Source organism: Xiphophorus hellerii, chromosome 19, assembly GCF_003331165.1.
Source record: "Xiphophorus hellerii strain 12219 chromosome 19, Xiphophorus_hellerii-4.1, whole genome shotgun sequence".
Lineage (NCBI taxonomy): Eukaryota > Metazoa > Chordata > Actinopteri > Cyprinodontiformes > Poeciliidae > Xiphophorus > Xiphophorus hellerii.
The window spans coordinates 7,726,730-7,744,454 of NC_045690.1; the positions used below are offsets into that span (position 1 = coordinate 7,726,730).

The following is a 17,725-nucleotide window of genomic DNA, read 5'->3' on the forward strand; positions in this document are numbered from 1 at the left end:
ATTTTCATTAAATCATCAGTATCTTTAGAATTTCTTTCAGTGCCTAATTGATTCTGGCAGACTGCAAAGGTTACTGAACCTCTTCTGTCAGTAATTTCAAGCACTCACTCCTGGAGCACTTCCAATCTCTCCTTTCACGTTTCCGACCTGTGCCGTTGAGAGCACATTGCTCATATTGGCACCACATTTGCCTTTTACATTCCTGTAGAGAAAATACACCCGGAGGTCCCCAATAACATGTAGCAAAAGGAACAAAAGTTTGCATCACTTTTGGTAACTTCAAAACCAGAAAGAAATGATGTTAATGAAAAAAAAAATATTTTTACTACCATGACAAAACACAAAGATGTTTGAATATTTCTTGTGAAAATGGTCCTTGTTCTACAAAAGCTTTGTCATCTTTACACACATTTCTACACATCCAAATTTAATGAGAGCAACACAGCTTTGCTGCCTGGCGGGTGAGGGCTTTAGAGCAGGAAGAGGGAACTGTCACGAATGACCAAGCACATATTTTGACAGCGAAAGGCTTCTTACAGCAACCTCGAGCACTAGGGGTTTAATTTTTGATGGTATGAAACATGGCACAGAGAAGCAATTTGAAGAGCAATCAAGGTACACAAAAGGGATATAGAAGCGACACAGATTAAGGAGGGAACAGAGGGATTGCCCTGCCCTGAACTGACGTTGTAGTAGCGACAATGGGTGTGCATGTGAATGAAAAACACAGAAAAGCTCCTGAATTTCGCCTGGAGATTGGTAACTGTGGGCCATCGGTAAATGGGGACAGCAAAGATGATGCATACCGGAAGAGGTCATACATCAAATCCAATGCTCCTCTTTCAATGTTTAATAATTACAGAACGCTAACAAAGTAAGGGTGTGCAGAATTCTTTCTGGCAACAGCAATCTTGTACAACACTTATAAAGGGTAGGTACAGACAACTTGCCTTCGATAGAAGCAGAGTGAGGTCAAAGAGATAGTGGCACAGTCTCAGTGTTCAAGATAAAATCACAGCCATGGGCTCTAATGAAAAGTAGTCTGAAAAGATGTTTTCACATGTCTGCAAGAAAATAGGAGCACAGCGGCGGCAGCGGCGGTGGTGATGCCACATCAACACTTTGGGTAGATGGAGCTGCACGCCAAACAGGGTTAACACACTTCTCTCTCTGAGCTTCACTCTTAATTGGACTTGAAGGCACTGTCAGGTCCAATCGTGATGCGTGGGTGCAAAGCCGAATCTGCTGGAGAGAAACCTGCCAGATCTGCTGTTTGGTGCATCACTGGGGGAAGGAGAGATAACAAACATATGGGGCAGGAGCTTCTGAAATCCCATTGCCAAAACTGGGTGGAATTTTGCAGTGTGTCTTCATGAGACATATATTCAAACTTGAGTGGCTAAAGACTCAATTCTTATTATGTTAGAAGTTTGGTGATATTTCCTCAGGTAGGTTAAGATTTGTTCAGTGTAGAATGATCAAGTAAAGTTTCTACTACTCAAATAAATTTCAAGTTTTGAGTAGAGATTATTAAATACAATTCAGATTTCTTTGAAAATTATGCCTTTCAGGTTAGTGTCATGTTGAAAATGTCAACCCTGATATTTAGTTCATATCTTTAGAAAGTAGTTGAGTATGACAATATTTTTTCACAGGTCTTACACTGGGCACAGAGTGGGTGCCCACTCTCCACTGTCTGAACATGCAGCTATGAAATTCAAAACTCATCAATGAAAAGCTGTAAAAAAAAAACTTTGATGGCAGTCAGTATGAAACAAATGACAGATATTATTTCAGCTATAACTGCAGATGTTCTTCACTGTCTCACTTCATAGTTTGTAATCTTGTTGTCAGACATTTCTCCAACCCTTTAAAAAAATCCATGTCAGACGTTATTGAGAAGATAGTTTAAAAATCTTTTAAAAGTATTTGATGTTATGAATGAAAACACAAGTTCTCAAATTAAAATGAAATTGTACTGTGCATATTTAACCTAAAAATGGATATATGATAGCTTCTATTCTCATAAACTGGATTGATCTTAAGTGAATTTGCACTTGATTGATTTCTGTACAACGGCATATGGAATGAATCGGTTTTATCTGCTGTAATCTGGTATTATATAAACAAACTGAGCTGAAGTGATACTGAATTCAATTATGTGGTTCCAGAGTAATGAGATTTAAGCTTTCTGTGAACATGGTGGCATGCCAGGCTATCTCTGCTGCTGATCATACCAATAAAATCCTGGAGCTCATAACTCAAATGAAAAAGCAATTCTGGTTGCTTGAATACATTCATCATGGGCCTTTTGATATGGACCCACACAATCGGCTATATAAACTATAGTATATCGTTACAACTTCCTGCCGTTGCTACCATTGGGGACACAAACTACATGAACACTTGTACAAAATAAAAGTTTTAGAATAATCTCAGAGAATGATGAGCCAGAGCACACAAAAAACAGTAAAACATTTTCTTCTGTTTAGGGGGGCCTTAAAGCCTATTCTTTGTTTTTGAAAACCTTCTTAGGGATTTGTACAACCATGAAAAAAATTCACAAAATGCACCAAAATTGCTGAATTTATTTCTAACATTGTCCTTTAGTACTCTTACCTAGTGGCTGATTCTGCTCTCCGTCTTCCTCCTCTCCTTCATAGTCCACTTCCTCTATAGCTTCCTCGTCGTCCTCTTCTGCCTCCACCCTCACTTCATCGTTTTCCTCCTCTTCGTCTTGCTCCACCTCTACCTCCTCTTCTTCCTCTCCCTCGTCTCCCTCTCCTCTATCCTCGTCCTCCCCGTCTTCATGCTCCATTTGTTCGACATTATAGTCCATGTAGCCCTCCACGTCTTCCTCTTCAACTTCTCCCTCTTCCTCCACGGCCCCCTCATCATCTTCCTCTTCCCTGTCGTCCATCTCCTCTGTCCCGTCTGTCTCATAGCACTCCTCCATGGTGGAGTTGTCCATGTCATCCAGGTAAGTGCTCCTCTTCGGAGAGGTTTCCAGAGTTTGCCTGTCTAGACCCTTCCTCTTCTTGGCCAAAGGACAGCCGTACACACTGCCGAGGACAAATGAGAGTACCTGTTAGCAATGTTAGCTAAATATAGTGACCTACAAAGGTTATATCCCTTAATTTTCTTAAGCTGTTACATTAGAAATGCAATTTTTTCTAAATTAAGTTTTTGTGATAAACCAACACTTGATAGACCAGTTACAACATAATTGTGAGTTTAACAACAATTAAACAGTTAGAAATCAATTGTTAAACTAAAGCTAACAGAAGTCTTGCTTAATGTTTGCCTTAATTTATGCAGGGGAGATAGAAATCACAGTAAAACATGGTGGTGACAGAATCTTGCTGTGGGAAAACCTTTTCCTTCATAGGGACAGAAAAGCTGCTCAGAGTTAATGGGAATATAGATAGAACGTAATGTAGGGCAGTACTTGAAAATAACTGTTAGAAATCTAGCTAAAAGACTTAAAACTGGGTTGGAGGTTCACCTTCCTCCAGGACAATGACCCCAAACATTCAGAGTGGGCTAAAATCTAGTGGTTTATATAAGAGCATAGTCATCTTTTAGTCAACATGTACACATAAAACACAATTGGGAATCCGTGGAAAAACTTGAAAACTAATGCTCACAGATTCCTTCCAGTCATTGTGACTGGACTTGAGCTATTTTACAAAAATGTTATTCTTGAGATGTGCAAAGCTGGAAGAGGGATACCTCCAAATACTTGCAATCACAGTGAAATGCAGATCTGCAAAGTATTGACTCATGAAGGACCCAAAGGAGTAAATGACACTTTTTTAAAAATTTCTCCAAGAAAAAAAATAAAATTAAAAAATGTGTCTTTTTCATTCCAATCCCCCCAAAATACATAAACATTTGTAGTGATGAAATGCCTAAGTGTGAAAAGCATTCAAGTGGTATAAATACTTTCACGAAGTACTGCAAATATCATTGCTCATGTTAACCTTTATTTTGTAAAGTTTATTTGCAACATTTTGAAAGGAGTTCAATATTGCAGGGTCACAGATGGAAAACAGAGCATCTCAAGTTGTTCTGCCGAGACAGATATCAGGCTTTAATTAGATGTGCTCATTAGCTATTGAGTTGTTATGCTAACGTGATCTTTTTTTTCTTACATTCCCTCACACATGAAGCCCTAAATGAACCAAAGCAAAAGATTTAACATCAGTTTATCCTTAGGCGAAAGAACACCACAATGCCTGCCCTGCAAACACCTCCAAACTCAATTTAGAGTTGTGAAACTTGTTGTGAAAATCTGTGTATTTGCTCAGGCTGTTGATCAGAGGTATCTTATTCCATTTGATTCATCAAACCTGAGAGAGTCCTGGAGCATGTGCCTGATTTCAGAAATCATCCACACAGTCAGTGTTTTGAGCTTTTTGAGCTGTCAAATGAACCCAAAAGGCTCTGGTCACATTCACTCAGCTATGAAATATCCCCAGCTTCTTTTCTGTGCACAACGTCAACACTAAAACAAGAAACTTTAAGTGAATGGTGAGATTTGAACTGAAACAACAACAGCAAACTGATAAGTCTACACCACCTACTTTTCTCATATTCCAATCCAGTTCTATTCAATAGCCTATCCATACTCAGTCAGTCAAGGCTAAATCTCGCCCAATCTGGGGATTCCTTAATGGTCTGACCCCCTGCACCACCCGCGACCAGGGGCCTCATTTCATTAATCTAAGCCTACATGGAAACTCATTCCCTGCCTGACAAGCTCTCCCCCCCAGGGCAGCGAGAGGGTTTGTGGGACAGTGAAGGAGGGGGGGTTGAGACTGAGCTGCAGCACAGTGATCAATAGTGCTTGTGACCAAACATCTCGAAAGCACATTAAAATGCCACTCATCCTGGCTCCTCTGTTCCATGGCCCTCTCCAAATAAATCAAGGGCCAGTCCCAGCAGGCAGGCGGGCAAGCAGGAGAGGAGGGGCAGAAAGGGAGAGAAGTGGTGTGAAAGGTAGATAGACACGGGTTCTCACTCCCTCCTCTCCTGCTTTGTCACCTGGCCTTGCTTTTCTACCTGTTTTTTTTTTTAACAATAAAACAGTCTGAAGGCAATGTTTCTTGTCAAGCTTTGAGCTGCAATGTGGCTCTGTGCCTGACAGGTCTTAATGCAACTACATCCAAAAATAAAAAATAAAAAAAGGTCATGTTGTTGAACTGAATAATTGCTGCAACATCAGCTAATGGACAGCAAATAATATGAGGTGGGCTGTGTATTTTTTCATTAAAAGGAGTCAAGTACGCATTATTATTTTAGGGGCAGGCTTGTACAACCACTGGAAGTGTACCACCTTAATGTGCGCAAATGAATTTTAATTGCAGTGGTGACAGGACAGTGCAGTCTGGCCTTCCTTTGTCAGATTAATAGTTTCCCCAACAAGATCAGCTTGTTCTTGTAGAACCACAGAAGGTGAATTTTTATTCCCAGAGGGAGGTTTTTGGGATCTCTAAAAACGAGAAGCAATTGTTGGGTTCTTGTTGAGCTCAGTACATATTTTGTAACATGTCTGTCGCATATTCTAGAATGATTAGTTGTTGTTGGCTAGTTTAGAAATGAAGAAAGCTTTCAAATGTCATACTAGGTGTGTTAATACTGCTATCTATAGCATTAAATGTTGATAGCTAATATGTTGAACTTTCAATATGAGTCTCTTTTATCCAAATAAATTATTACAGGTTTTGAAAAAGGTGAAAGTGAAAGCCATCACAGCCTTAAGATGGATATGATATGATAGGCTGTTATAGATTGTTTACATTTTTAAAAACTAGACCTCTAACATATGAAAAAAATGTGTTATAAACATAGTAACATTTTTCTAATGCAACATAGCTCTTACTTTACCAAAATCAATGGTTGACGAAGTTTAACTATGGAGATATCGACTTTCAGATTGCCAGCTACTACGGTATCGGCATGGATACCATGGGCTAATCAGCGAATGTGGTGAGATGCCAGATGAATCGATCGCGTGCAATACCCGGCTGGGTCTGGCTTGTACCACCCAAGAAGTGGTTCCAAAGATGGGGAGGAATCTGACAAGATCTCTGAATGGAGACAAATCTGACTGGGGAAGAACTGATTAAAGCCATGTTTGTTGTGCATCCCTCCAACGTATGCACCAGAACGAACGCTGCAGCCTCAGTATAAAATTCTGCCCAACAAAACCTTTTTTTTTGTTGGGCAACATATTTTTTTAACAAATCTAAAATGGTATCTGATAGGTGCAGGATAGGTACTGCAGTTCTCACACCCCATGTATACCATTCCTATGCTCAAAATCTAACACATTTAACAAACTGTTTCTCAGATATTAAAGCAAATACCATAAGATTACATCAGGCAATCTCATACTGCATTTTACTAACCGTCTGTCTGATTATACATCAATACATTGACAAACAAAGCAAAATAGACACAGCGTGATAACAGCATCATTAACATAATTTTCTTTGGTTTGAGAAAACTTTATAAACTGCTGTTCAATCTTAGATTTTTACAGTTAATTTTATGTTGAGTGTTGTTTAATTGTCAATTTTAGTATTCTAAATAAAAGCCAGCAATACAACAAAGATTGCTTTGTGGATAGGCATGATCATGAGGCAAACTTATTTGATAAAGTAGAAACCGATTGGTTCATGAACAGTGCTATAATTCACAACAGATTATTATCGCTGTAAGAGCTGAGCTCTTAAGTGTCCTTTAGATGTCGGGCTGTTGCTATATGATGAAAAGGTATGTTTGCCTTGCTCCTAGCGAGCCCCATGATGACTAAACCTGCAGGAAGCCTCCGCAGCTTCCCACGTTCTTCCAATCCTGCCACAGAGTGACCTTGTCGGCAATGTTCCTCATCACAGGCCTTGCATCCCACTCACTGCACTTAGCAATTAAAATTCCTCAAGTAATTAAATGGTATTTTACTTGAAAAGAGGACTAATTCAGCTGGAAATGTGAAGAAAAAACAAGACAATGAGAAAATACTGCACCATTCTAAGTTGCTTTAACACCCCCCCCACCTTCCTGGCAGAATGACAAAAATCTTCCGTGAGGCACGTGCAGGATGGGAGGCAGCAATCAAGAGGAGAAAAGAGCTTCAGACCACAAAAAGACCACTTGATTTTCTATAAAGTGGGCATCCTTAGCATTACAAGATGGAACAAATTCTATTACAGTGTGAACAAGAGGCCCCCTTAATGCAGAATAGCCCCGTCAGGAGGCATTGTACTGAACGGGCTCCAGTTCCTGGAGAATTAACGTGAAACAGGGGAGAGGAGTGGCAGGAGACAGAGAGCTCCTGTTTGGCTAATTTCAGTCGACAGTTGAGCGACTGCTGGAATGCGACACCGTTCCACGGTACCTTTATTAGCAGTCATATTAGCGGCTGTTCGCAGCGGGGGCAAAAGCTTTAGCCGGTCATTAGCATCACACACTATTTGTCTCCCTGATGCACGGATGAAGGTGCTGTAGCTGCTCCCCCTGCCTCCTTTCTCCTTCATCTTTTCTTTCTGCCATCTTTATGTTTGCCATTCCTACATTCCTCTGCATTATTTCAATATTTTAAGATTTTCAAGCGTAAATTGGTCTCAGCATTAGTGTTTGTGCCATTTTTCCCTAGTTTCTCTAACACTGCTACTGTCTTCACTGCACTTATTCCTCCACAGAGCAGACTGGAGACAGAGGGAATGCACCACCTCCGACTGTGCTCCCTATCCAGCAAGAGGATCTATAGACACGTGTGGCAGAGCCCCGTCTCCATGGTGATACCCTCCAGAAACCCACGAGGGATTCGCCATCCTCACAGCCAGTCAGCCAGCCAGTGAGGAAAAACGAGAGAGAACGGCAGGCAGGGAGAGAAAATGAGGGGTGGGGAGGGAAATTAGAGGCTATAGGAAGTGAGACAGATGGGAGAATGTATGCTTTTTTGTGCATTTCTGTATGGAGGCCTCTTTCATGTGTGCACAAACCTGGGAAATATAGGGTATAGGAGGGCTAAAGAAAAGGAAGGTTTTGCGTGTAAAAGAGGAGTGAGGATCATTTCAGAGCTGTCAGGCTTCTCCCAGTAGCAGAGGAGAACAAAAGGCAGTGTCTTGGTGCAGGAGGCTCAGTAAGTGCATGGCAGACGCCACGATTTGGGGCGTTTGCTGGCAGCTCAGTCTCCAGCTTGCATATTTGCTGTTTTGGTCCATTCATGAGCACAGGAATGACGACCAGACTCATAAAATATCACCTCAAATAGCCTTAGTCTTGACATAATTCCCTTCTATGAAGCTCAAATGATGCTTGCGTATAATAATGTGTCTTCCTGGATTTACAAAGCCAACATTTGACAAATGACACTCTTCCTTGATCAATGGTGCTGAAATAACAGACATGCTTTTCACTGCAATGGCATAACAACTGCTGGTTTGGGTAATTTACAAAAGGCCAAAAACTGATGTGAGTGATGTCTTAAATTTATACCTCATGTCATGATTTGAATATTAGTTGTGCTCACCCTTAGTCAATGCTTATAGAGATGCACCCAGTAGAGTTTTATTGCTACTTCTGAATAGCAATGAAAATGAAAATATGAACTTAATTTTCTGGTCAGTGAATGCAACATGCTAAAGTAAAATTGGGCAGTGCCAACAAAAACACAGTTGAAGTTGTTACTAAGTGAAATGGCTATATTTTTAGTACTCACAGGGTGTTAGAAATGAAATACAAAAAAAAGCTGTTAGAAGCTGAGAAGCTACGGTTTGTACCTTTTTTTTTCTTTGTAAGCATGTTCATTGTTTAATTAGGCTACTAATTAACCTAAGCCAGAAAGATATATCAGTATAAAGCATGAAAGCTTTATATTGACCCAAAGTTGTCCTAGTTTATCATCGTGAGAAGTCCATTTCTTAACATGCTGGCTTTTTATCTTTTGGCAGTCTTTTGAAATTATAATGGTAAAGTTGTACTCAGCAGGAAACACACATTATGTGTGTTTTTTATAGTAAGTCATAATACTTGTGCTAATGGACCATATACGATCAATGCTAAATACACAGAAACATAAGGACGGAGCCTTCTGTCTATCTTTTGTGTTCCTTTCTTGCATTTTTTAGTTCTTCGTCAAGGAGTTTGGGGATGAATACCCAAACACAACAAAGAAATCAATACTACTGATAATTGTGGGGCAGTTTAGCACAATAGAGCTCACATTTTATCAGCAAAAGAAACAAAGAAAAAGACAATGACAGAAATGGTTCCACCTGTCACTCCACGATCTGTCCTGGATGCACAATCCGTACCATCAGCTTATTTCTGCTGAATTGGACAAAGCTATTGATTTGAGTGGAATTTGTAGAAAATATATAATGCAAAAATAGAAAGAAATTTTAGAAGATTTGAAAAACGGTAGTGAACAGTAATCTGTCTTGTGAAAGAGTAAATTTACAGATCTTAAAAAGAAATCAGAAAAACACCCAAAATTAGAATCAGTACGCTAGAACTTCCCTAGAACCTTTTTTTCCCCCCACACAGCAAGTTCTAAAGTTCCCACAAAGCTCCAACTTCTTGTCCCCGTATGATCAGTTCTGGCTCCAAAAGGGATGACAGGCAAATGCAAAATATAATTCTTGAAATTCACAAACCCATCAATAATGTAAACTTGGTTCCTTCCATTTTTGTACAGCCTTCTACTCCTCCTCTCAACTTATCTGTACATGTTTCTGCCTAAGCACAGCACAATGACAAGCAACCTTTCCAGTTGGCAAGTTCCATGTGTTTAGGAAAATCTTCCAACATTTATCCACTAAACCCACCCAAAGTGTTGGCTGCTCATTTTTTTCTGCCTTGTGTGCTAATTACCAAACCAAAGTGTTTTTGTTGCTTAGTTAGAGGTTTTTCTCTATGGTGGAGAGCAAATTGGAACCGCTGAAGATAGGAGGGATGAATCAGGATTGCACAGATCATTTATGTTTCACCAGCCGAGATGCCAAAATTTTGATTCTGATTTGCAAAGGGAAAGGGATGTAGTTTACAATGTTTTCTTCATTCAATGTTAAGCTGGATTTAATTCTTGTTTAGATATTCTTTTGACTCCATTTTGTCTTACATCTTCACATAAAGTACTTGCTTAAATATGCTTGCCATCTTTATTCGTGGCTGCCAAAGAAATGAAGGGTTATTGAAGTGACAACATTTCACAGAATGCAGTCTGCGAACAAGTTTTCTGTGTTTTAATCTGAATAAGACCCAATAAAACGCATTTATTTATTTAAATAGTCATATTTAATAAATTGGAATATTATGGAAAACAGCATGTATTTCAGTAACTCAAAGTGAAACACATTACATATATTATTCACATACAGATATTTTAACTAATTCTCATTACTTTCCGCTTACAACTAATGAAATCACAACATTTTAGATTAGAATGTTACATTGGCACAATAAAAGTGTTTAATACAGAAATGTTTGCTTAAGGAATAGTATGTTTATTATCTGCTTAAGGATTGTTACATTAGCCTCATCAACACATATTCAGATTTTTTTTAATATGATGGGATTTTTTGGTAAAGAAAAATCCACACTAATTTTTATTAACCTTCATATTTTTGTTTCCTGTATATTTTCCAGAAGACTGTGCAGCTCTCGTTTCCAACTGGAGACTGGCCATGTCAATCCCCTCCCATTCCAAAAGAAATAGTCTTGGCTGGTGAAGACCAAGTGAGAGACACCGCTCAACATTTGTCAGAAAACTGTATAGTTACATTTTAATATTTTATTAAATAATCTGTGTATTTACAGCAATAAGTGTTTAAGTAAAAAAAAAAAAAATCATAGTCCTAAACTTTGAAATGTATCTCTTTGTAAACATGTTGTTTATGTCAGAGATGCATACAACTTTAAGACAGCTGCGTTATCAACTAAAAGAATATTAGTATTTATATTATACAAGCTATTTTACATAATTCACTTGAGGAAGTCATGGGGAGGAGAGCTCATCGAGCAGCTGATTCTAGACTGTAATGTGGCTATCTGTCATCCTGCTACTAAAATCACTCCCGGATTAGCCAGGTAAGGAGTCTTTCCACCAGCGTAATGACTTCAATCAATCACCTCAACTCTCAGATGCATAAGGAAAGAACAGCTAGGTAGCTGCTAGCCCATCAGCCATTTTCTGAGGAGGACTTCCCTCTTCTTTTTTTTTTTTCATGTGTCTACCGAAGCCACTGAGGAGGCTGTCACAGTAGCTGTTTGTTTGGAAGAACTGATGGAGTGATGAAGCAATTTTTGGCTGTGATGAACCACCTGAGTGAAGATATATTAGCTGTGTTTCTATTTTGTTTATTTCTTACCTGCTGTGGAACATAATCATTACCTGATTAGAGCCAATAAAATACATTACAGATTCTTATCACTAAGTGCCTTATTGCTCGGAGTTCTTCACATTCTGTTTGCATGTAAGAAAACCAGAGTGATTTGCCAATTATCAATTGTAAAGCAATGATTACAATACAGGAAGTAGAATAAAATTAAAGGGATATAAAGGAAACTGAATCAATATTTTTAAAGAATTTAAGAAAAGTGCTGAAAATAAAAATAATTAAATCGCAACGGGAAAACTTCTCCTTTTGTTCTATTAGCAATTGATTTATATTTTTTCTGGCCGAGTCCATTCGTATTAGCATGGTAAAAAATATAGCCCCTTGTTCTGCATTTCTACTGTTGAGAAATGATTGCTTCCTGGATTTTGTTGAAGGATTTTGTTGCAGTTTTAAACTTTACCCAATTGCTAATGTTTGGCTGTGATGTATGTAATGCACCAGTTTGATGCTTTGAAGCTTATCTCTCTTCCTACACTGCAAAGAGAGAACTGCCAAGCCAAACGAAATGGCTGGAAATGTTAATTCAATATTTGGAAATTTGGTCAACATGGACTAAATGACTGTATTCACTTCCTCCGTTGCCATTGACAAACTGCAGCCCTATATAAGCAGAATATAGTGCAGAAAACCAATATCAATGTACTTAACTTCTGTTCACTGATTGGACTGGTTGAAATTCAAATGGAGAAATTAAAATGGAGCACTGAACAAACATGAGAATTGAATATTGTGCTACACATTTTTCTGTGACTTTTTAACTTATCTGCAAAGAGCTTTCCAGTAAGATACAATTGCTGGAAATTCTGATGGTGACACTGACTATTAAGTGTCACCATCTGGAAAAAAATGTACTACTGGAAAGTAGTAACTTATTGGTTTAAAAATTTTATACCATTATTATTATTCAATTATTTGCTTTATCTCATTTGGAATGTCCAAAATTACCAAGTAACACCTGTTACATTATTGTTTTCAACAAGGTATGGTAAGTACGGTTTGATTCCCTAAGAAAATTATTATTGAATTGATGGGTGTTTTTCTAGACTTTTATCAAAATGAAAAGTAGACAAATATTATAGGTAACAAGTCACAAAAAGGGCAATACTCAGAAGGTGTACATCTTTTCATGTGATTTATTAATTATAACCATCACAACCAGCCTTGGTGGTTACAGTAGTTCCTCAATAACGTAACAGAGTAAAGACTCTTCCTTTTATGAGGCCAATTCTGTTTCATATTTGCTAAGCCTCGTCTTTCCACCAGTGGAGGAGGGCTTTATGACACTGATGTAATTCTGTTGGCAGCTGCTGTGGAAGGGAAGGCATGCCGGAAGGAGGAGGAAGAAAGATCCAGAAATGGGTATGAAATGGGTTCAGAGGTTAGGGGTCAGGATGAGCCTGAGCCTGGAGGTGGCCCTGAGTCGCTAACCCATTCAGAAAGCGCCACCTCCCCTCTCCACTGCCAAGGTCCCACCCACCCCCAAGTCCCCACGGCACGCTCGGCACTAACCGTACATGATCTGCCATTCCCTTTGATGTTGTTCCACCGGGAGGCAGTTATAAAAATAAAAAAGAAAAAAAGCGGGGATAGGAGAAAAAAAAAGCATAAACACCACCTGTTTATCTGACGTCAGGTAATGTCAGAAAGGCAGTTTGCAGGCTTGTCATAAAGCACAGAAGGCAAATGAGGGGGAGCATTTACAAAGGGAAAAAATAAACAAATACGTGCACGCCACTGTAAATTTGGCAGCCGTACTGTTGAAGGGCTTTCAAAGCCTGCTTTAAACTGTGTTAGAGGACAGAATATGCAGCAGAACAAATAAATAAATTAATTAAGTTCTAGCAGGCGAAGAAAGAGACTCGGTGATGTAGAGTAGACAATATAATAGTGTTTTAGTGAACTGTCATTACAGCAGTGATTGTATTTGAGCAGACCAATCTGTGTCCGGCTCAGTCGTGCTGCTGAAGTGATAACAGCTGAATCAGAGCTAAACTGAAATGAACCCCGAGGCACCATGCACAGTCTGAAGTGTATAAACTAATGACAGAGCTGACAGATCCAACCAGCTCAGTTCCTTTCACCCCCAGCCCACACACTTTCGTTTTTTTTGGTGATATAAAGCTTTCCCATTAAATATGGAAATTTCTGTTTCGGTGACAGATACTTCACGGAGGGGGGCTGATGGCATGCACTGTGTTTTTTGGAACGGGAAGTGGCAGATTTTGATTAATGCGACCTTATCTGGTGCTGCACATGGAGACAGAGGGCTTCCTGAGCTTGGTGGGGGTGGATGGATGCCTGTTCTTTCTTTACCAGCCATCTCTCTCTTCAATTTGCTATTACTCTGCATTTCTTCTGTTTTCATTTTGCTTTTGTTTTTCCTTTGCCGTTGTCATCCGAATTCTTGCTTTACTGCATGCTTTTCTAGGCTATCTGCTGATACTACATGACTCCTCTTTGGACTCCCTATCATTGCATCTCAGTCAATTAGAATATATGTTACTCAATCAGGAGGAAGAGTTCCCACTTATCAGTTGTCCATCAAACAGTAACTCACCTCCATATGGAGGGAAGTCACTAAAGACCATTGCTAAAACATTCAGGAATGAATGAAGAAGTGGTTAATGTTGGAACAGAGATTGTTCCAACATTGAGTGGTTTATAAAGCAAAGCTCATTCAAGACTTTTGTAGATACACACAAGGTGAACATTGCCACTACAGACACATATAACTTTTCCATTGCTTGTGCTAAACCACTCCAGAATCAATGGAGTGATTTCTGGCCAATCAACTAACTTGCCTGACCCAAACCTCAAATGTATGGAGGAAGATGAGAGACACCAGACAAAATATTGCAGATATGCTACAGGCTGATATTAAAGCAACCTGGGCTTTTCTTAACATGCTCTGTGCCACACTGTAATGCTGCAAGAAGTACCAACCAAGTATGTCTGCGTGCACTGTACATCTCAGGGACATACCAATATGTTTCAGTACGAAAATATTTTTGTATAAAAATAATCTTATTAAATCAGTCTTAAGCAATATTAGAATTAGAAGCCATAATAAAAATTATAAAAATGATTAGGAATTAAGCCTTGAAATAGCCATATAATTTGGTAATATATCATAAAAGTTTCACTTTTTGAATCAAATGACTGAATTAAGTAAATTTTTAGTGGTATTCTAATTTACTGAGATGCACATATAGATGTATTTGGGCTGCTTCATTCCATCTATAGTTTCCAAATCCTCCTCCTTCTCTCCTTGTCCCTGCCAGAGACTGAGGTGCAGTGGTGCTGCTTCCCTCTGTCGCTCCATCACTCCCTGGCCCACTTCCAATGCTTTTAGTGAGAGCTATCTGTCAAGTTATGAATAATACAGGCCCAAGGCTGGTGTTAGCTTGCTAGCTAGCTATGTGGAATCCAAATGAGGTCTACAGCAGGAAGAGAGCACTTGACTTTTAGCTCGCTACCACGCTCTCCCTACCAAGACAGGCAATTACTCAGCCCACAGCCCCAGCTGCAGCCGTGGCAATCATAAACGTAACCCCTCACATCCCTGTCTGCATACACGCTCTGAAGCTGGGCACATTTTGCATGTATAAGCACACACTCCAATCCCCAGGTTCCAACAATGCTACAATTGTCTATGCAGAGACACAAAACAAAGCTCACTCGCCTTACATGACAGTAAATCCATATCTATTCTGGGGGTTGGAGGGGCGAAAATACAGTGTGCATTTAGAAATTTTCCATAAAGTGAAGAGTGATAAATGAGCCGAGCACTTTTGAAATTGTTTTTTATGGAGGACAACGACAAACTGAAGGAACTGTGTCTGTCACTCTACTGTCAGGAGTTTGAGACATGAGCTCCAAAAATCTATTAATCAGCGGCGGAGTTCCTTCATCATGTCTTATCTGTTAATTAACAGAAGACGCAGCGTCCACCTTTATCGTGCTCATTCCACAGGGCTATCACGTGTATCAGGTATATGACACATGCATGGTTGCATAATTAGCTTTGCACCTAGGCATCTTTAGGTGACAGTGTTAACCCATCCATCACTGCTTCTAATCATCTGCTGGAGAAGAAGTGTGGGATGTAATTACAGAGTGCTAGGCAACGACAGGCTTCACAGGTAAAAATAGTCACGCAGGATGAGAGACCTCGGTATGTGTTTGGCATGTGGGGTGTGTGTGTGTAGTATGCATGCCTGTGAGTATTGAGGTAATGAGATCTAGTTAGTGATGCTCCAGAGTGTCTTATTAACAAATAATAACAGCACTCCTTTGTTTTTTACTTCTCCTCCCATCTATTATTCACACCTCACAGATTTACTCATGATTCATTTATAGGAGCATCTTGTGCAACCTAGAAACTAAATGTCACCCAAAACATTCCCTGTTAGGTGCATCTGAGAGCATGTACATTATGTTTCTCCATCTGAGATGCGTACAAAGAAACAATTCTCAACTAGGTTTAAGCATGTGGGTTGAATCTTGCTGTCGCAATCCAACAAGATTGTGTGTGGGTGTGTGTGGGCGTGTGTGTGTGTGTGTGTGGTGGTGTGGTGGTGGTGGTGGTGGGGGGGGGGGGGGGGGGGGGGGGGGGAGATCCAGCTTTGCCTGCATGTGCGCGCGCACATAAGAACCAGTGACAGAGTGCTATTGAACCAGATGAGTTGGATCTTGCCGGATCAGTAACGAGGGCTGTAGTGAGGCCATTCTGCCATTCAAGCCCCCTGTTGCGAAATCAGCATGAGGCCCTGTGTACTTTAGTTGGATTTTCTTTCCGCTGAAATTGCCAGGTTGGAGAGCGGCACTCAGCTGGGAATGCTGCTCTACATGTGAAGTAGGTTGTGTGTGCGCGTACATGTGTGTGTGAGCATGTCTACATTTGTGTCATCATGTTGAGAGGTCTTTCGTAAGCGTGGATGTGCAGCATGTGTGAGTGTGTATCTCTATCTGCTCTCTTTCTCCAGGTGAAGAGTCTATTCGGAGGGCGCCGCTTCAGTCGAGAGCCCTTCATGTCAGCCTGGCAGCACTTTACTCAGGAAGAGGTGGACTTAAAGTTCACCATCTGTCTTGGCTGCAAACACTCAGTGCAACTACAAGTAGTTTCATACCTATGTCTACATATAAATACATTTAAACCTGGAAAATAATCTTAAGGCAATGTTTGACTGAATTTATTTATTTGGTTCATGTGCAGGATCGTCAATGGCTAATTTCCGTTGGTAGTCTCCAGAGGAGGTCTAGCACAAATTGCTAATAAAATAGAGGACAAATACAAAATAAAACCTAAAGAGAAATATACAGAGCTAAAGAAGAAGAAATGTCATTCTGTAGAATTTCTAATACAATTTCATGTAACACAGAAAACAAAAAAGTAGAGATGCTCTAATCCAGAATTTTCACTGCCAATGATACCCATATCACAGCTTGCATTACTGTTTACCAAAATTGCTAAATGTATGTTTGCATTATACTGTAAAACTACTAAGTCTGTATTCAGATTGCCGAGACTCGGGACAGGGTATATGATATAATGAGCTTTAAAGAAGGTCATTAATTATTTATGAATGCGGCCATAACTGCTCAGTGTGTACAGTCGTGTGTAACCTGCCAAGGGACTACATTTGCAAATTAGTTTTAGCTACAATCTTGAACTAGATCTGCTGCAGGTTTCTCCCTTTAAAATTGAGCTTTCCTTTCCCTGCCATGCTACATACATGCCCAGTATGAGGGACTGCTGCAAAGTCATTGACACATTGAAAGAAACTGTTCACTGTCACTATAAGTTCGTCCAGGAGGAGTGAATTCTGCAAGACAATAACTTGATGCAATCTGCTTGGTTTCCTTAGACAGAAAACTTTTTCACCAGTTTGAATGATAAACTGAACTTGACTGCTTTGTTTGATCAACTAGTATCAACTGGAATGTATGTATGACTGAATTGAATAGACAATTTTTAGAAAGTGCTTGGAGATGACATTTTGTGAATGGTGCAATGTAAATAATCTGAACTGAATTGATGGCTTCACTTTACATCACTTTTCTATTAGCAAAGTTAGCACTGACTTGCATCTTTAATCTGAACAACAACCTCAACAGTGTAATTTATAGCTTGTAAATAGTTCTGTGAACTGTCATATCTAAATATATATTTTTTTGATATATTTATCTCTACAATATAAAAGATTAACATGTACATTTTGTCTAAGTGTGCAAAAACTTCGATTCAAAAATGTATTCTTATGGCGGTTCCTGTGTTTAAGTATTGAAGAAGCAAATACAGTACAATTTGACATTTT

At 39.5% G+C, this 17,725-nt stretch overlaps 1 protein-coding gene across 7 annotated transcripts in view; it reads right to left on the bottom strand.

Annotated features, from left to right (window-relative positions):
• The window catches only part of myt1lb (myelin transcription factor 1-like, b), a 122,144-nt gene that overhangs the window by 35,343 nt on the left and 69,076 nt on the right, over positions 1-17,725 (bottom strand). For all 7 annotated transcript variants that reach the window (XM_032547130.1, XM_032547132.1, XM_032547134.1 and 4 more), the window contains one exon: positions 2,620-3,062. In XM_032547130.1, coding sequence (XP_032403021.1) covers positions 2,620-3,062 — 443 coding nt within the window. The remainder of the gene's footprint in view (positions 1-2,619; positions 3,063-17,725) is intronic.